Raw genomic sequence first — 20595 nt, forward strand, 5'->3', positions numbered from 1 at the left:
TGACTGGCACACAGAGTTCCGAAAGGACACAAGGGGAGGAGCTCAGAGTGCTGTTCGCTGGGAAGATGTAGCTCCACAGAAAAGGAAGACGTGGATCTGAACCTGCTTTAGAGTTCGAGGGCTTCCCTGATCCTCCCCAGCCTGAGATGGCTCAGTGGTTAAGAGAACCGGCTTCTCTTGCCCAGGGACCCACAGGGCACCCATAACTGTCTGCAATTCCAGTTCCAGGGGATCTGATGCCTTCTTCTGACCTCCACAGGCACAGGCATGCAAGTGCTGCAGGGTCACACACGCAGACAAAACACTGATGCACATAGAATAAAACAGAGTGTGGTTCTTCAGGAAGGCAAATAGATAGAATTCTAAATGATCTTTTTATTTTATTTATTTTTAAAGACAGGGTTTCATGGATTGCAGGCTGGCCTTGACCTTCTGATCCTCCTGTCTTTACCTCCTGAGTGCTAGGATTACAGGTGGGCGCCACCACAGCTGGTTCACAATGGTAGGAGCTGAACCCGGGCTCCCGCATACTAGGCAAGCATTCTACCAACTGACCTGCATTCCTAGGCCAGATTTTAAACCATCTTAATTCTTACATCCCTTTTGAACCATCTCTGAGCTAATTACTGTTTTAAAATGTCTTCTAAAATTTTAATTATTACTAGAAAATTAGCTTTTAAGCGATTTTTCATTGCTTTGTGATTTAAAGAATTGTTTTAAGCCAGGAATTGTGATATTTTGCTTTAATCCCAACATCTGGAAGGCAGCAACAGGTAGATCTCTATGGTATCTATATAGGCCAGCCTAGTCTACATAGTAAGTTCCAGACCAGCCTGGGTTACATAGATTCTGTATCAAAAAACAAAAACAAATAAACAACAAAAACAAAACAAAACCCATACAATGAAACAACAACCACTAGCTCCATTTACCATCTGTCTCATGGGCCGGCTGCAGGCAATGACTAACAGCCAATTATCTAGCAGGCTCCAGCTGTCTCCCAGTCAGCTCGGTCACTAGGTAACCAGAGTCCACTGCCTTCACAAACGCAACTGGCTTATATACATTAAACATCAACAACTTAATGTTTAATGTATATAATGAATTTAAGGTGGGACCTTCCACAGGGCATTTCATCTGCCTGGGCCTGTTTTATCCTCCAGGCCTAATCTATCGCTAAGCAGCTTTAACAGTGGAAAACTGCAAGGCAGTTCTAGCTACAGTGAAAATCCTTAGCGGTTAAATATCTTCTTGAAAGGTTCACTGCCAAGATCAAGGGCTCAGGGTCCACCCTCTTCTGTAAACAAAGCTGGAACTTAGGCCTTTTCTGTGTTTTAAGAAGTCCTCTCCCTCGGAGTCCATTGTAAAGTGCTCAAGGGAGCCTCAACATCCTAGCAATCCTTGCCAAGTTCTACAAAGGCTGAATGCACAGTGCCCGTCGTCAGGATGGCCATAAGCTGTGCTGCCCCTTTAAATGTTCAAGTACTCACCACATCCCAGGAGCACCAAGCTCATTTGTCAATTAAGGAAAGGCTTGAGGTGTGGGAATATGTCTCGGCACACAAGCCCACATTATCAGTCTCATAGGCCACAGACAGGGAAAATGTCAGTATATTAAAATTCCCAAGCTCAAAAAACAAAATTATACAAAAAACAGAAGCAAAGCCCAAACAATATGGTTGGCAGCATTTTTTTGGTCAGAACATTTTAGCAAAAATATGGCAGCCTGACCCCAGGCTAGCTCACTGAGTAAAGCGCGTTTGATGAACTTGACTGTTTCACTGTGGAAGAAAACACTCACTCTCCCACAGCCCTGTGAGAGTAAGGTGCAGATGTATAAAAATCGGTAGACTATTAACAAAAGATGGGAAGTATCGACACAGTGTAGAAGAATAGAATGTTTCGTAAATGGGACACTCTGAAATGATTCCCATTTAGTTCAAATGCTAGAGTGTCCACTGGATGTCGCTGAAGGCCCCAGGGTCACCCAGGCCTGCCTCTGCTTCAAGGTAATTCATGAACGCAGCCATGGCTGAGTCATCATTGTCACATAGGGCATCGAAATCCAGCTGGGTACCATCACCTGGAAGTTAGAACACAGGCTTATGAGTAAGTACAGGGAGGCCATGACGGAAGTCATGTGTTAAAATAACTGTGGGCAGTCTAGAAAGCTGGCTCAGAGGCTAAGAGCATGGGCAGCTCTTCGAGATCCTCCACATGGCGGCTCACAAACATTTGTAACTTGGGGGATCTGGTAACCTCTTCTGGCCTCAGTGGGCACTAAACACGCATGTGCACTGACTTACATGTCAACAAGTCTCTTGTTGCTAGAGTTTTCCTGCCTTGCCCACAGTCAGGACAAATCTCTGTGACCCGCCAGTCCCACAGCCGCTCAGACCCAACCAAGTAAACACAGAGACTTATATTGCTTACAAACTGTATGGCCGTGGCAGGCTTCTTGCTAACTGTTCTTATATCTTAAATTAACCCATTTCTATAAATCTATACCTTGCCAGGTGGCTGGTGGCTTACCGGCGTCTTTACATGTTGCTTCTCCTGGCGGTGGCTGCAGTGTCTCCCTCCTCAGCCTTCCGCTTCCCAGAATTCTCCTCTCTCCTTGTCCCACCTACTTCCTGCCTGGCAACCTACTTCCTGCCTGGTCACTGGCCATCAGTGTTTTATTTATATAGAGCAATATCCACAGCAGTCTCTCATACACATAAATATAAAACATAACTGTAGTCAAGAACAGCAAACTAATGGGAGGGCTGAGGGTCTGGTGCGGAAGTGCCTGTCTAGCATTCTCGAAGCCCTGGGTATGATGCCCAGCACTGTACAAGTCAGGTGTGGAGATGCACACCTGTAATCTCAGCATGAGGCAGGAGGACCAGAAGTTCAAGGTGAACCCTAGCTACATACATATTTGAGCCCAACCTGAGATACAAGAGGTCCTGGTGACACTTAGCTTTATTTGTCAACTTGCTACAATCCGTGACCTGGGAAGAGTCTCGATGAGGGAGTGTCTGGACCTGTGGGAAGGCCTGTGAGGAATGTTTTTAAGGAGCCACCCTGACTGCAGGTGAGACCCTCCCGTGGACAGGGCCCTAAATTGTGTCAGCATAAAAAAGCAAGCTGAGCAAGTGAGTGCGCAGCTGTTTCTGCTCTTGATGGTGGATTGGACTAAGCTTCACGTTCTTGCCTGGATGTCCCCTCAGTGATGGACTGTGACGTGGAACTGTGAGCTGAAATAAACCCTTTTGCCTTAAGGCGATTCTTGTCAGGGTATCATATCACTGTGACAGGAAGGAAATTAAAACATCTTAAAAAAAAAAAGATAAAGCCAGGCAGAGGCCACATGGTGTGAATCAGGAAGGTGAAATACATGTCTTAAATTGCAAAACTGGATGTATTTTTATATTATTTTATTTTACGTGTATGGGTGTTTTGCCCACAAGTATGTCCATGCATCATGTACATGCAGTACCAGAGGAGTGGCCATGTGGTTGCTGGGAATTGAACCTGGGTCCTCTGCAAGGGCAGTCAGTGCTCTTGACCACTGAGTCGCTGCCTCTCCAGTGCCCTGACATATTTCTAAAGGAGCGAGTCTTGTGATTTCATAGTAGAAAACAACACTGATGGATGGAGGGCACAGACTCCCGGGCTGTTGGGAGCCCATAGTTATTTGATTCATCTGTACTGAGCAAGGTTCTACTTGCTTAATGCTAAAATGTGAAGATGGAGAAAGCGTCAGATTCCAAAATGCTGAAATTTTCATGTGAGAAACCAGGGACTGAAAAAGGATGAGGATGCAGCTGGAGGTGAGATTTAAATTCGAGATACAACAGGTTCTGAACAACAAAGGTTAAAATACAGTAAGAAGTAATCCAAGTTTTTTGGGTGTTTTCAAAGTCAGCAGAACCTGAGATGAGGAGGTGTGAACCTGAGCTACTGCATTTGGGACAGCAGTGCCTTCAGGAGGTGTGAACCTGAGCGGCTGCATTTGGGACATCAGTGCCATCAGGAGGTGTGAACCTGAACTACTGCATTTGGGACAGCAGTGACATCAGGAGGTGTGAACCTGAGCTACTGCATTTGCATGATTTGGATTTTGCATGAACATCTTAAAGTGAGTGATTAAATCTTACACTTTAAAAAACTTTTTATATTTATTTATTTTATATGTTTGAGTGTTTTGCCTGCATGTATATATGTGTATGCCTGGTGACTGAAGAGGGGGTTGATTACTCTGGACTGGAGTTACAGATGGTTGTGAGCTACCCTGTAGGTGCTGGGAATCGAACCAGAGTCCTCTCCAAGAGCAATAAGTGGCTCCTAACCATTGAGCCATCTCTCCATGACCCCCTACCCTTTAATTTTACTTTTTTTTTTTTAGCACAAGTCTTTACATTTCTTAATTCTTGAAAATGGTCTTTTTTTTCCTAGATGGAAATACTTTTAAGTTTTTATTTGAATTATGTGTATTCAGAAAAGGCCAAAATTGGCTCCATTGATGACTGAATCCTTCAGGTTCAGTGAACGACATACATCTTAATATCAAGAGTAGCGATTGGAGCTGTAGCGATGGCTCAGCAGTTAAGAGCACCAGCTGCTCTTCCAGAGGACCCAGGTTTGGTTCCCAGCACCCACATGGCAGCTCACAACCATCTGTAACTCCAGTCCAGGGGAGACGACACACTTTCTGAGGGGACTGAATGCCTGTGGGGCACAGACATGCATGCAAGACAAAACACATACACATAAAATAAAAATAAATCAATCTTTAAAAATAATACCTGCTGATTATTGTACTAGGATTCTGAGTGGGGGAGTCTTGGGGACATTTCAAGGAGGTGGTGGCTGTCTTTCTCTGAAGCCCTGGCTGGCCTGCTATTCACTATGTAACCCAAGATGGCCTTGAGTTCATAGTAATTCTCTGCCTCAACCTCCCATATTTTGGGATTGTAGGTAAGTGCCACCATGCCTGGTGGAAAAAAAAATTATTTTAAAAACCATTTCCTTTTTCAAACATCTCATGTGCATAAGAATACAACGACAAAAAGGGGACTTGAGAAAGTTCACGTGGTGGCTGGTGACAGGGATAACTTACTGAGGAGGGGCCCGTGACTGTGAGCAGCTTCAAAAGTCCCGTGCTGCCTGGCAGCCTCCAGGCCCCCCGTTTCAGGACTTGGTGAAAAGCACTCCTTTGTGGACACCTGGAAAGGCAGGACAGGGCAGTGAGCAAGCCTTGAGCACAGGAGAACCACTGGGTGATTTCAGCGTGGGCCAGCACCAGAACCTCCATCAGCAGTTCATAAGAACCCACCCCGTGCATCTTCCACATCTGAAGCTTAAAGAGCCAAGAGCTGTTCTCTGTCGGCACCAGATTCCAAACCAAGGCATCTACTGCAAAGCTGAGATCCTTTCATGTGATGTGTGTGTGTGTGTGCAGGTATGCACAGCTATGCACATGCGGAGGCTGGAAGATTTTATTACAATGGCTTATATGTCCATTTCTATGAGATCACTTCATTTGCTAAATGTATGAATAAATGACTAAATAAATTAATAGGAAGACCAGTTATATTGTCATACGAGTATCATGTGATGTTTGTACTATCAGGCCCCTGCTCCCCCGGTCACACATCGTCCTCCTCCTGTATTATGAGAGCACAGAGCTGACCCCCCACCTCACGATGTTTGGTCTACACCACACTAGGATTATAATGTATGGTGATATTTTAATTGTACTGAAATGATATTTTATTTGTATGTTAATAAATAAAGTTGCCTGGGGATCAGAGCTAATAGCAAGCCATAGCAGAAGCTGGGTGGTGGTGGTGCACGCCTTTAATCCCAGCTCTTGGGAGGCAGAGCTAGGCAGATCTCTGTGTGTTCAAGGATACAGCCAGCATGGAGACACACGCCTTTAATCTCAATACCAAGCACAGAAGACCTAGAGGTCTATACAGACAGGCAGTGACAAGGAGGTCATGTGGTTGGGTTTACAACCAATGAGAAGGCAGAATGGAAAGTCTATAAAAAAGACAAACAGACAGGAAGTAGCTCTCTTGCTGAAGAGGACAATGGTAGCAGTGAAGGGTAAGGTTTTTAGCTCTGACCTCTTGGGCTTTCATCTCTGCATTGGCTCTGTATTTCTTATTTAACAAGACCGTTCATCTACATTAATGCATTTCAGACTCCAGATAGCATGAGGTTTAGTGTCCCCAGTTACAGGAATCAAACCCAGGTCTTTCCATATGCTAGGCAAGGGCTCCACCACTAATCTGTATTTCCATTCCTTATTTTTTTTTTTTAATTTTTAAAACTTTTTATTTCAAGACAGGGTCTCACTAAGTTGCCTAAGCTAGTGCTGAGGTCACTCAAGTGACAGGTGTGCACTGCCAGCCCATGCTGTGATTGTTACAGGTGCAACATGCATTTCCGTTGGCTGGAGTATGTCGGTGTGACCACAGAGCCTCCAGGATTTATTTCATGGCTTATCTTATTTAAAGCTCTTTCAATCTACTGGAGTGTTCTTCAGTCACCAAGTTAGAATCTGTGACAATCATAACAGCTAACACCCAGTGAGCCCTTAGTTGGTGTGACAACCACCATTTGAAGAGTTTTTGGTTTTATCTGGTATGGTGGTATATGCCTGAAATCCCAGTACTTGGGAGGTGGAGGCAGGAAAATCAGGAGTTCAAGGTCAACCTCAGCTACACCGTGAGTCAGTCCAGGCTATATGGGACCCTGTCTCAAAACATGTTTTTGGTTTATATTCCATTACCCAATTCTCATATTCATCCAGGGGATATTATTATCATACCTGCCTCACAAGTCAGGGAACTGAGGCAGAGTTCAATTTTGAACCCAAAATTACAAAGACTGGGTATTGAAGCCACAATCTGGAACCCTCCTGTGTTCTTCTCTCCATGGCTCCTATAACCACTGACCTGGTTACCTGGTGACCCTCCAGGCCACCAAGTCAGCAGAAAGGTTCATTTATTTTTCTAGAACAGCCTCTTTCTCAAAGGAAGTCATGAACAATGAACATTTACCTCACTCACAGGCACGCTGGCATTCCTGCAGTTTATACCATGGCTATCTCTCACGACTTCTGAAGGATTTGAATCCTCTGGGGATGAAGAGTGTAACCTAAGAAGGGAGACAAGAGATGTTTATCCCTCTGGCAGGATTCTAGAAGGATTTTTTCTCCTCTGAATGCATCACAAGTGACTGACAGATAAACTACAGCAAGGAACTCCAGACCAGACACCTAAGTCTTCACAACCAGGCTGACTTGTTAGGTGCCAGGCTTGTTTATGACTCTGGAGTGCTGAAGACAGGCAAGCAAACAAGAAATAGTGGCCGTGACCGTGGCTGTGGGGGAGCAGGCCGGGGAGTGGGAAGATTAAATGAAGAAGCCTCAGGTATGTGGTGATGGTTGCACCACAATGCACTGAGTGCTGCTGAGCTGTGCATTTTAAGATTTTGTTTCTATGTATATTTATGTGTGTGTGTGCACATGTGTGTGTGTGTGTGTGCACATGTGTGTGCAAGTGCCTACAGAGGCCAGAAGAGGGCATCAGATTTCCTGGAGCTGGAGTTACAGCTGACTGTGAGCTGCCTGGAGTGGATGGTGAGAACTAAATTTGGGTCCACCAAGTATTCTTAATCACCAAGCCATGTTTCCAGCCCCTGTGTATTTTAAGACAGCAAATGCAGGCAAGTGAGATGGCTAAGGGGATAAAGGCCCCTGTCATCAAGCCTGATGACCTGAGTTTGATCCCTGGGACCCACAGGAGAACTGACTTCCACAAGTAATCCTCTGACCCTGACACATGCTGTGGCATGCACTCACCCACACACATGCACTCACCCACACACATGCACTCACTCACCCACACACATGCACTCACTCACCCACACACATGCACTCACTCACCCACACACATGCACTCACCCACACACATGCACTCACCCACACACATGCACTCACCCACACACATGCACTCACCCACACACATGCACATACACAAAATAAGTAAACAAGATGCAAAAATTTTTTTTTAAAGTAAGACACATAAGCAGATCCACTATTACCTAGACCCCTGATTACAAACCTTCAATGGAAGGAGAAAGAGAACTTGTAATTGAGACTACGATGCCAAACAAGCAAGGTGTGGACTCACATGTACTATCCTTTTCTTCCTATTTCTCCATTTCTGTCCCTTTCCCCATATGCCATACACATTGATGTGTATGAGTGATTCCCTGTATGTATGTCTGTGCACCACGTGCATGCCTGGTGCTTTTGAAGCCCAGAAGAGGGCGTCAGATACCCCAGAACTGGAGGTATAAATGGCTGTGAGCTGCCATGTGGGTGCTGGGAACTGAGCTTGGGCCCTGTTAACCACTGAGCCATCCTTCCCGCCCCACCATGCACTGAGAGCACCGACTGTACGGACGCATCAGAGGGGACGACCCAGCTGGGTAAGGCCCTACTGCAGCGTCGACAGTCTCGGTCTTCCATAGCTGGCCAAGACAGCTTGGTATGAGCCTCGTATTAAATAGACTTTTTTTTTGAGACAAGGTCTCACTCTGTAGCACTGGCTAGCCTAGAACTCTCTATGTAGACCAGGCTGTCTTTAAACTCACAGAGCTCCTTTTGCCTCTATTTCTCAAGTGCTAGGATTAAAGGCTTGCACCACTATGCCCCACCTAAATACATTTTGTTTTAAAGATAAGGTCTCTGAATGAAGCACAGGCTGGCCTGGAACTCGGAAGGATCATCTGGCCTGAGTGCATAACCATGCCTAATTTACCCTAATATTTTTGATGCATCTTGTCACACTTAAAGGTGTGCACCACTACCGCCTGGCTTAATTTATATTTTATAAAGAATCAGGAATCTGTTTCTTTTTCACACTCTCCACAATATAGAAGATTATCAAACTTTCAAATCTTTGATAAGCTAAGTGAAAAAGTACATAACTCATTGCTTAATTATATGTGCATATATTTAAATATGAGTGGAAATGAACAATTTTAAAGTTTCTTGGGCTATTTGCCTTACACTTTTTCTCTTCATTTCCACTATTTAGTCTCAATACAATATGGCTATTCTAAGACATTGTTTTATTTTATTTATTTTCAGTTTATAGTTATGAGTGTTTGCCTGCATCCATATATGTGTACTACATGTGTGCAGTGCCCTCAGCAGCCAGAAGAGGGAGCTGGATCTCCTAGAACTGGAGTTACAGACCATTGTGAGCCATTATGTGGGAGCTGGAACTGAATGTGGGTTTTCCTACAAGAGCAATAAGTACCCTTAACTGCTGAGTCATCTCTCCAGCCACTTACAAAATTATTAAATAATTCTTCTCGATGCTATACATGAAGTTTAACATAAACTATATAAAATTTATATATTTTAATATATTTATGGTATAAAATTCTTTATAAGTTAAAGCTAATCTATTTTATTAAACAAAATACACTCATTTTCCAGTTTATGTTTTTAACTTTGTTGTAATGGTATAGTTTATACTTCAATTTTGAACTTTCATGCAATTAAATTTATCAATTCTTTCTTCTTGAATTCTGTATTTGGTGTAATGTTTAGAAATAACTTGGCAAATTAAGATTATAAAAGTCCTTATCTGGGTGGCTCCCAACTGCTTGTAACTCCAGTTCCAGAGGATCTGATGCCTCTGACCCTGTAGGCATGGCACTCATATGCACATACCCACCCACCCCCCTGCCCACCCTGAATGCTTACACACACACACACACACAGGGGAACAACTGATCTGTGTACTGGTTTGTAGCTAAGACAGCCGTTTACTTGAGAATATTTGCAGTGATAAAACTTTACCTCCGTAGGCTCAGAACCTCGTTTGCTATCTCCGTTCCAATACTCCCAGCATCAAGTACGGTCCCCGTGGTCACGCCAGGCACACTGACGCAGGGCTGTCTGAATGAGTCTAGGCAACAGCACAGGAGAAAACTCAGCCGGGTGTTGAAGAGCACACAGCCCAGCTGGGGCTTTCTTTCTATTTAAATAACTTCCTAGTTTCTCCTGAAAAGAAATGGATGAGCCACACCTTAAAACGCCAAAAAACATCTAACCTTTCATCACATAGTTCCCAGTGCTCGAGACACTGTGAGTAGCACCAAGGGCACAGCCACCACCCATGACCTCCAGCATGGTCTTTTCCCCTTGACCTTTACAGCAGAGCCATAGTTCCTTTTGTGCTGTTGTTTTATTTATGTGTATGAGTGTTTGCTTGCATGTATGCAGGTGCATCAAATGCTGCAGTGCCTGTGGGGTGGAGTCGGGCAGTTGTGAGCCCCCGTGTGGGTGCTGAGAACCAAACTCAGGTCCTCTACAGCAGCAGCCATGCTCTTAGCCATCCAGCCATCGCCCTAGCCCAGGTGCTTGGTTTGTTTATTTGTTTTTACTTTCTGTTTTGAAAAATGATTTCTCTGTGTAGCGCTGGCTATCCTGGAACTCACTCTGTGGACCAGGCTGTTCTTGAAATCAGATCCACCTGCCTCTGCCTTCTGGTGTTTTTTGTTTTGTTTTTTAAATAGGGTCTCGTGTAGCTAAGGTGATTACTCCTGATCTTCCTGACCCTGCCTCCCAAGGGCTGCGATTACATGCATGTGTCAGCACCATATTCAGATACTTGAATATCTGTGGAGAGAGAGAGAGAGAGAGAGAGATGCATAACACACCCTTCGTGTTGTCTCTCATTTGTCTGGTGGTTGTAACGAACACAGTCGACAAGGAGGAATGCTAGCTGCAGGGGACCATGTGAAAACCCCTGACCTGTTCATGAGGAGCTCCGGGCAGTGGGAAAGCATTCATGTGAGCAACTACTTACGTGTGGTGCCATGTTACACTACAGCGGAGACATGAGCTGGTGCTGGGACACCTCAAGGGAATAATGGGGGGTCCTAAAAGTTCCTATGGGACCTATGTGCCCTCTGAACACAGTCTCTTATTATTGTGTGTGTAAACGATGTATGTTGCTGCACCCATGCTACAGCATACACTTGGAGGTCAGAGGACCACATATGGAAGTCTGTTCTCGTCTACCTTGTTGGTCCTGGAAATTGAACTCAGGTTGTCACATTTGGAGGCAAGAACCTTTACCTGCCATCTCACAGCCCCTTGTGTTTTTAGTTTTGTTTTGTTTTTGTATGTGTGTATGTGTGTATGCATGTATGTGTATGACGTGTGTATATGTGTTTATAATGTATGTATATGTGTGTGCATATATGTGTGTATATGTATTGTGTTTGTGTGTATGTGTATATGTTTATATGTATGTATGTATGATGTGTGTACAAATGTATAATGTATATATATATGTGTGTACATATGTATAATGTGTGTGATGTATGTACATGTGTATAATGTATGTGCATTTGATGTGTATGATGGTGTATATGTGTGTATATATGTGTATATGATACGTACATGTATGAAGCATGCATGTGGTGGTGGAGTTCACAGGACAGCACCATGGTATCTTTCCTCTTCTCCACCTTTATGTGTGTTTTCAGGGTTGAACTCAGGTCACTATCTGTGCGTGACAAGTGCCTGGACTCGCGAGTCACCTCTCCTGCCTTGGTCTCCTTCTTCTGTAACCAAACATGCAATGTCTGTCCAGTCAAAATGTCGTCTAACCTCCCCAGAAGTCTCCTCTCTTAGATGGAAGACCATGTATGTATCTTCACAGGAAACACACCAGATGATGAAACTCCAGCTCACCTTCCGAGGACTTGCTGCCACAGTGAAGTATGGATGGGTCCCCAGTCTCGCTGCGCCCCCTGGAAGTCAGAAACAGCACACATGACATCCCTGAGGTGAGGGGAACCTGTGCATCTGCATCGCTCCATGCGTGTGATCACACCTGTGACTGCATCTACATCGCTCCATGCATGTGATCACACCTGTGACTGCATCTGCACCGCTCCACGCATGTGATCACACCTGTGACTGCATCTGCCCTGGCTCCACGCATGTGATCACACCTGTGACTGCATCTGCCCTGGCTCCACGCATGTGATCACACCTGTGACTGCCCCCCCCTGTGATCACACTGTGACTGCATCTGCCCTGGCTCCACGCATGTGATCACACCTGTGACTGCATCTGCCCTGGCTCCACGCGTGTGATCACACCTGTGACTGCATCTGCCCCGGCTCCATGCGTGTGATCACACCTGTGACCGCATCTGCCCCGGCTCCATGCGTGTGATCACACCTGTGACCGCATCTGCCCTGGCTCCATGCGTGTGATCACACCTGTGACTGCATCTGCCCCGGCTCCAGGCGTGTGATCACACCTGTGACTGCATCTGCCCCGGCTCCACGCGTGTGATCACACCTGTGACTGCATCTGCACCGCTCCATGCATGTGATCACACCTGTGACCGCATCTGCACCGCTCCATGCATGTGATCACACCTGTGACTGCATCTGCCCTGGCTCCATGCGTGTGATCACACCTGTGACCGCATCTGCCCTGGCTCCACGCGTGTGATCACACCTGTGACTGCATCTGCCCTGGCTCCACGCGTGTGATCACACCTGTGACTGCATCTGCCCTGGCTCCATGCGTGTGATCACATCTGTGACTGCATCTGCCCTGGCTCCATGCGTGTGATCACACCTGTGACTGCATCTGCCCTGGCTCCACGCATGTGATCACACCTGTGACTGCATCTGCCCTGGCTCCATGCATGTTATCACACCTGTGACCACATCTGCCCTGGCTCCATGCATGTTATCACACCTGTGACTGCATCTGCCCTGGCTCCATGCATATGATCACACCTGTGACCGCATCTGCCCTGGCTCCATGCATGTGATCACACCTGTGACCGCATCTGCCCTGGCTCCATGCATGTGACCTGACCGTTCCCATTCATTTGTATCTTATTGTTCACACCATCGGATAAGACTGGGATCTGTGCCAGATGCCACCCTGGCGGGTCTATTTTCAGAGTGACGTGCTCGGTTCCTGTCCAGTGCTAAGGTCCGCAGCTGTGTCGGGACGCTGGCAGGGACACAGGCACACGTGCCTCCTGGTGCTGCTTAAACTAAGGTTACAGACCAGCAAACGGAACTGGTGTGACATGAAGCGCTTACATAATTATTCCTCATCAATAAACTCAGGAGTCAGATGTCGAGGTGAGAACCTGACTGATCAGAGAAACAGCAGAGAAGCAACCACTGACCTCCTCGCTCCCCCCCCCCCATCCAAAAGGGCCAAGCCTTTCTCTCAGCCCCTCCCTGCTACTTCCTGCATCTGTCTGCACTCGGTCCTCCAAAACCTCTATGGCTGATTCTGGTCAGCTAGTAGCTAGCTCCACCCTCCGATTCAAAGTAAACTTTATTGGCAGTCTTGGGAGTGTCAGAGTGTGATCAAATATCCCAGCACAGTGACGGAACTTTACACCCACTAATAAACTAACAGAGCAACAAAGCTCAGGCCAGGCTGAGCTGACTAGAGGTAGGCGCTTCCCTCAAAGACACGGGCCAGATTTCTGTTCACTCTGTGGTTGTACCGGCCATAGTTCTATGCCGGAAACAGGTATAGAAGATACATCCCTCTTTTTTGTTTTGTTTTTGTTTCAAGACAGGGTCTATGTAGTCCTGGCTTCCTGTTCATGCTACGTAGACCAGGTTGACCTCAAACTCAGAGATCTGCCTGCCACTGCTTCCTTAGTACTGGAATTAAACGAGTGTGCCCAGCTCCCCCCCCCCCCCCAATGCTGGGGAGACTGAACCCAGGGCTGTGTACATGTTAGTCAAGTACTCTACCGTTGAGCTGTACCCCAACCTAAAATTAGAAGTGCTGCTTCTTCTTTTCCTCTTCTTTGTTGTCATTTTGAGACAAGGTCTCAAGTAGTCTAGACTGGCCTCAAACTCTCCATATAGCTAAGAATGACTTGGAGTTTCTCATCCTCCTGCCTCCACCTCCAGAGCCAGGATCATAGGTGTGCAAACCACACCTACCTTCACCACCAGACATTATACCAAGCACACAGGGTTTCATCACATTACATTACAAAGGGCAAACTTTCAGCTTCACTTGAGCAGCTAACATCAATGAAGAGTAAAGGAAATTCTCAGACACCACTGGCCACCACAGACTTGGGTTTTGTTCTGTGGAGTCACCAAATGTGGACTAAAAATATTTGAGGGGAAAAACTTGTATCTTTCCCAAACACATAGAGGCTTTTTTCTTATTATTATTCCTAAATGGTCTGGTACAACTACCATTTACATGACTTTACGTTGTCCCCTGGGTTGTAACTAATGATGCTCTGGGGATAGACATGGGAGAATCTAACACCTGTGCTAGATCCTGGCATCCATCCCCAGACTGAGGATCCATACAGCCAGAGGACCATGCAGTTTTAATGACTTCTTGGGAAAAGCAGAGATACTCATCTGAAATTAGTTCAAAGGTTTTAAGAAGACAGAGCACTACTCACAAGACCAGTGTGTTGACAGACACGATGTACTCCAGCTCTTTGGTCCAAGGGTTAGTAAAGCTGAACCACTGGCTTCTCAGGGTTACAAAGGAGCCATCCTTCACTCTGAATTTGTATGAGTCTGTAAGTATTTTCTCCTTACTCTGCAGAACTTCATAAGAAAAGACAAGATCAACAGAGTGGCCTTTAAAATCAAAAGCCTTCAAGCTGGGTGTGATGGCCCCTGCCTGGAATCCCAGCACTCAGGAGGCTGAGGAGAGGGTAGCTGCTGGTTTCAGGCCAGTCAGAGGCCCATACTGAATCCCAGACCAGAAGCAAACACCAAACCCAAAACCAGCACCTTGAGAATCAATTTGAGTTTGGGACTTAATAAGGAACAAGAAATTGAGAGTTGATGCTACAATAATTTAATTATTTATTTAGTCAGGGTTTTGCTATGTAGCCCAGGCTATCCTGGAACTCCTGCTCCTTCTGTTTCTACCTCCCAAGTACTGAGATTTTGAAAATGACCCATCACACCTGGCTGAAGTTGTCATTTTAAGTTACCCTCAGAGCACCTCACTCAGTGAATTACCCACCTGCTTTGTGCTTGTCCGTCAAATTACTGTGGTCATCTTGATGAAAATATTCATAACAGGAAGTTCCCAAAAGTTCCTGAGGCAGGTATCCTAAAATTGCAGTTGCCCTGGTTTTGAAGAGAAGATAAACATGTCACTTGCTGAAGGTGAGGGTTCCCAGAATGCTGCAAATCCAGCGCAGGTGGGACTTGTGGCCACAGCCCGGGAGAAGAGCTACTCACGTGGACCAACGGGCACGTGGACCACCGGGCTGCTATGGGCTGCCCTGGTCCTCCCCAGCCACAGGCCAGAGCTGCAAACAGGCCAGCCAGGTGAGGCCCCATGAGGTCCAGCTAATGTCCTCACAAAGGTGCCACCAGCACTGGCCATGAAGCACGTCCATGTTTGTCCGGCTTGACAAAAATCACCAACACAACCATATCCATACGTCACTTAAACCATACTTCCTATTCTCAAGCCCTAATTAGAAGAAAAATCCAGTAGAGCTACCGAGCCACAACTTGAACAACCTCAACTGCCTCAGTGGCTTCTAACAACCACCGCCTGAGTGTTTACCTTTGATCAACGTAGACAAATTTTCCATTCATTGCAAAGCGGGTTACGAACTCAGTTGGCCTCAATCTGATCTTGCCGCTCTTCTGAGGGACAGAATACGGATGTAACTGTCCCAGGGCTACAAGGCAGGTAAGAGGGCCACTATCTTTCTCATTGTCCCTCTCTTTCTCCATGCCAACAACATTCGGAGGCCAGCTTCTCAAGTATCCAGTGCAATGGACAGTGTAGAATTTTTTGTGGTCTAATGAAAAACCATAGAAATACACTTAGAACATGAACGCCAATGTTACCACCATTCCCTTTTCCTTTTTTTTTTTTGAGACAAATTCATCCTGTAGCCCAGGCTAGCTCCTAGCTCCCTATGTATATCAGGCTATCCCTTAACTCCTGAATACTATTGCCTCAGCCTCCTAAGTAGTTAACAGACCTGCACTACCATGTCTGTCTATTATGAAGAAAATTTCTTATTGTTGGTTGTGATGATGATTAATAGACATATATTGTCATAGTAGGACCACTGAAATACTTGATGAGCATTTGGAAACACAATAAAAGTTTTTTTAAAAGGACTGAAAACGTTGACTTTTCAGAAAATTCTAAGCCATTAATTCCCATGAAACGGCTTGTCAAACCAGCCCACCAAAATGAAAAACGAGACAGAAATCATATGCTCAAAATGGGAAAAGTTTAGGAAAACAATGAACTATCACACGGGCTCAGAAGATGGGTGGTGCTCACATCACACACGCCTAGAAAAAGTGACTTAATGTTAAAAAGCAGAGAAAACCTAATACAAATTCTGTAAAACATTCTGTTGTGTTGCAGAAGACCAGACCGCCATTGTTTTCAAGTGCAGTATTCGGGAAGACTGACAGGACAATAGATTTCATCATTCCCATTATCGTGTGTATGATATGTGTGTGGGCACATGTGCAGCAGCCTGCCTGTGGAGCTCAGAGGACAGCTTTGAGAAGCTGATTCTCTCTCTCCACCATTATGTGGGATTAAACTCAGATCACTGGGCTTGTGCCACAAATGCCTTTACCTATCACAACATCTTGTTCGTCCCCAACAATGAATCTTTTTTTTTTGTTTTTTTGTTTTTTTGAGATAGGGTTTCTCTGTGTAGCTTTGCACCTTTCCTGGATCTCCCTCTGTAGACCAGGCTGGCCTCAAACTCACAAAGATCCTCCTGCCTCTGCCTCCTGAGTGCTGGGATTAAAGGTGTGCGCCACCACCGCCCAGCCCCCAACAATAAATCTTAAAAAAAAAAAAAAAGTTTGTTTTTCTTTTAACAGAAAATGCTGCATGTTGTCTGAAGGGTTACAGTTATAGCAGGGTAGAGATGAAGAGGGCGAGCCACATGCCAGATGATCTTATGGCTGGGAATGTATAACTCGTCTAACATCCTTAATAGTTTTGTGAGGTGCTCTAATAGTCTCCATTTGCCTTTGGAAACAGGTAAGGGCTACAGTCACAGCATGTTCAGGGTGGAGCCGAGGACCAAGTGTCGACAGGCTGGCTCCAGAGCTCATCCTCTGAGCCTCTGTGCTGTTCACATTCTTTTCATCTACACGTGGAATTGTCTCTCAAATAGACTGTGTGTTGGGCCACAAAATGATCTTAACAAATTCGTGCAGAATTAAATCATATCCTGTATCTTTGCTGGCACAATGGGATGAGCCAATAAGAACTAAAAAGTGTGTATCTGCGTCGAGGCAGGACAGTGCGCTTTCATTCCGAGGGGGATTTAAGACGTTCTTGAAACAGACAGAATGGAAATACCTGTGGTAAGGGAGCAGAAGAGGACTGACAGGAGAAGGAAGGAACCTAGGATGGGAGGGGCACGAGGAGGAGAGGAGCAAATGGGAACAACCAACGTATAATGTATACATGGGAAAAGATGCACAATGACACCCGGTACCTTCTATGTTAAGGATTCTTTAAAAATTAAAAAAAAAATACAATGGGCCAAACTCTTTGGCATAGAACAAAAAGTACTGAGAAGGAAGTTTATAGCAATGAGTGCTTACATAAAAATAAAAGGTCAAGAAGACAGAATTCAAATACAAAACCTAATGATTCATCTTAGAAAAGCAAGAACAAAACAAACCTCAAATCAGAATAGCTCCACTTATGTTCTTTTGGTTCAATTCAATGCAGTCTACAGATTCGAGGCAGTGTAGCTAGAGTTTTCCTGCCTTGCCCACAGTCAGGACAAATCTCTGTCACCCGCCAGTCCCACAGACGCTCAGACCCAACCAAGTAAACACAGAGACTTATATTGCTTACAAACTGTATGGCCATGGCAGGCTTCTTGCTAACTGTTCTTATATCTTAAATTAATCCATTTCTATAAATCTATACCTTGCCACGTGGCACGTGGCTTACCGGCGTCTTCACATGCTGTTTGTCATGGCGGCAGCTGGCAGTGTCTCCCTCCACCTTCCTGTTTTCTCTGTTCTCCTCTCTGTTAGTCCCGAGTATACTTCCTGCCTGGCCACTGGCCAATCTGTTTTATTTATTGACCAATCAGAGCATTTGACATACAGACCATCCCACAGCAAGGCAGTCCCCGCATCAGAATACAAACGACACCCTCAACAGAGCTGAAAAAAATACCTAAAATTCTCATGGAAGTACGAAGGGGCCGAAGAGCGAAGCTGGAGGGTCTAACTTCAGAATGTAGCTAGCACTGCGCCCCAACAGCATGGTAACGGCACAGCAATGCACACACGGGCCACAGGACAGAACGAGGAGCCAGAAGAAAACCCATGTCTGCAGCCAGCTGATTCTCAGCGCTGGTGTGGAAACAACAGCGTCATCAACAGTGCTGGGGAAACTGGACATCCACATGCAGCACTGAGACTCAAGCCCTGTCCCTCACCCGGCACAGAGGTCAACGGGCACACGCGTGAAGACCTCGGTGTAGGACTTCCACAGCTACTAACAGGAGACAGAGCAGGTGCCTCAGATGGGGACAGGCAATCTTTTCCTGGACGGGACCTCTGGGCTCAAAGTCAACAAAAGAAAACAACACAGAAGCTGAGAGACTATGGCTGGTGACTCGTCTGACAAAGGGTTAATATCTAGCATATATGAAGAGTACAAACTTAACAAAACAGAAATCAGTCCAAAGAGTCTCCACATGTGCTGGGTAGTTTTGTGTCAACTTGACACAAGCTAAAGTCATCTGAGAGGCAGGAACCTCAATTAAGACAATGCTTCCATAAGATTGGGCTGTAGGCAGGTCTGTTAGGCATTTTTAAAAGATTGGTGATTGATTGGGGAGAGTCCAGCTCCTTGTGGATGGTGCCCTCCCTGGGCTGGTGATCCTGGGTTCTATAAGAAAGCAGGTTGAGCAAGCCATGGGGAGCAAACCAGTAAGCAGTGCCCCTCCAGCACCCCCCACCCCATGGCCTCTGTATCAGCTCCTGCCTCCAGCATCCTGCCCTGCTTGACTTCCTTCAATGATGGACAGCAATGAGGAAGTGTAAGCCAAATGAGCCCTGTCCTCCCCAAGTTACTTTTTGGTCATGGTGTTTCGTCCTAGCAATGGTAACCCTAACTAAGACACCATCCGAAAGAAGAAATACAAATGGCCAAGAAATATATAACACAGTGATCAGTATCCTTTGCCACCAGGGAAATACAAACTCCAAGGTCAATAAGATTCCGACTCACCCCAGTTAGAACAGCTGTAATCAAAAGGACAAATAACAAAATGCTGGGGAGGCTGTGGAGAAAGAGAGCCACACAGTCATGGGGAATCCTCACTAGTAGCTTCTGTGGAAAACAGTATGGAAATTCTTCAGGAAGCTATAGCATCATGAGATCCAGCTACCTAACTTCTGGGTGTATATCTAGAGAAACAAAGTCAGGGTACAAAGAAACTCCCAAAATGCTCATGTTTAAAGCACATGGTCACACCAGTTAAGATAGGAATCAGCCTAGGAACCCATCGACAGACAGGTCCAGAGGGTATATAAACAATGGAGTGATGTGCGCACATAGCAGAAAATGGAATCCCGTTATTTGCGGCAAAATGAAAGAAATCAGAGAACATTATGTTCTGTGAATTCAGAAAGACAAGCAACATGTATTCACTCTCAGACATGAAAACAAGAAATAACTGCTCTCCCTGTAGTGAAAAAACAATTACTAGGGACAGCCCCTGCCTTAGGCTCTGCACCACACAGAGCCATGGCAAGAAGGAGGTGACTGGGTGTTTATTAAGCCTCTCAAGTGTCTCCTCCTTGATTCTAAGACAGATAACAGAATACTTTCATGAGAATTAAAAATTCTCAGCACAGTATCATGAACAGAGTAAATGCTTAACATGTCAACATGTGTGATTTCCTTCATATCTTTTTTTCAAAAAAAAAAAAAATTTGGACTAAAATTTATAAATACACAGAACCACACAGTCCTATATAAAGATCACTTTTTAGCCAGTGAGGTGGCCCACACCTGAAATCTCAGTGCTAGGGAGGCTGAGGTAGGAGGATGAAGGCTGTAAGCTCTAGACCGGCCTGGACTCAGAGTTAGACTCCTCAAAAGGCAACAAGCCAGAGGCTGGAGAGGTAGCTCAGTAGTCTCAGTGCTTGCTGCCTTTCAAAGGACCCAAGTTCAGTTCCCAGCATCCACATCAGGCAGCTAGCTCACAGCTGAGTGTAATTCCAGCTCCAGGAAATGTAATGGGCTCTGTGGGCACTGTACACACACACACACACACACACACACACACACACACACACACACACACCCCTAAGATTAAAAATTACTTGAGGGCTGGGCACAGTAGCATGCACCTTTAATCTCAGTGCTTCAGAAGGCAGAGGTGGGTAGATCTCTGTGAGTTTGAGGCCTGCCTGGTCAACATAGTGAGTGAATTCCTGGCCAGGGTTATAGAGTGAGACCTTGTCTCAAACAAACAAACAAACAAA

General features: G+C 45.5%; 1 protein-coding gene across 5 annotated transcripts in view; it reads right to left on the bottom strand.

Annotated features, from left to right (window-relative positions):
• Nucleotides 1–1593: 1593 nt before the first annotated feature.
• Arntl2 (aryl hydrocarbon receptor nuclear translocator like 2) overlaps nucleotides 1594–20595 on the bottom strand; it is a 50206-nt gene continuing 31204 nt past the window's right edge. For 4 of the 5 annotated variants that reach the window (XM_028891668.2, XM_037203988.1, XM_037203986.1 and 1 more), the window contains 8 exons: nucleotides 15650–15890; nucleotides 15095–15201; nucleotides 14517–14667; nucleotides 11783–11841; nucleotides 9878–9986; nucleotides 7059–7155; nucleotides 5108–5213; nucleotides 1594–2083 (listed from right to left, as the gene is read on the bottom strand). In XM_028891668.2, the coding sequence (XP_028747501.1) occupies nucleotides 1947–2083; nucleotides 5108–5213; nucleotides 7059–7155; nucleotides 9878–9986; nucleotides 11783–11841; nucleotides 14517–14667; nucleotides 15095–15201; nucleotides 15650–15890 (1007 nt within the window). In that variant the 3' untranslated portion in view covers nucleotides 1594–1946. The remainder of the gene's footprint in view (nucleotides 2084–5107; nucleotides 5214–7058; nucleotides 7156–9877; nucleotides 9987–11782; nucleotides 11842–14516; nucleotides 14668–15094; nucleotides 15202–15649; nucleotides 15891–20595) is intronic. The other variant, XM_037203985.1, reaches the window with a different exon arrangement.

This window comes from Peromyscus leucopus, chromosome 3 (genome assembly GCF_004664715.2).
Source record: "Peromyscus leucopus breed LL Stock chromosome 3, UCI_PerLeu_2.1, whole genome shotgun sequence".
NCBI classification, from domain to species: Eukaryota; Metazoa; Chordata; class Mammalia; order Rodentia; family Cricetidae; genus Peromyscus; species Peromyscus leucopus.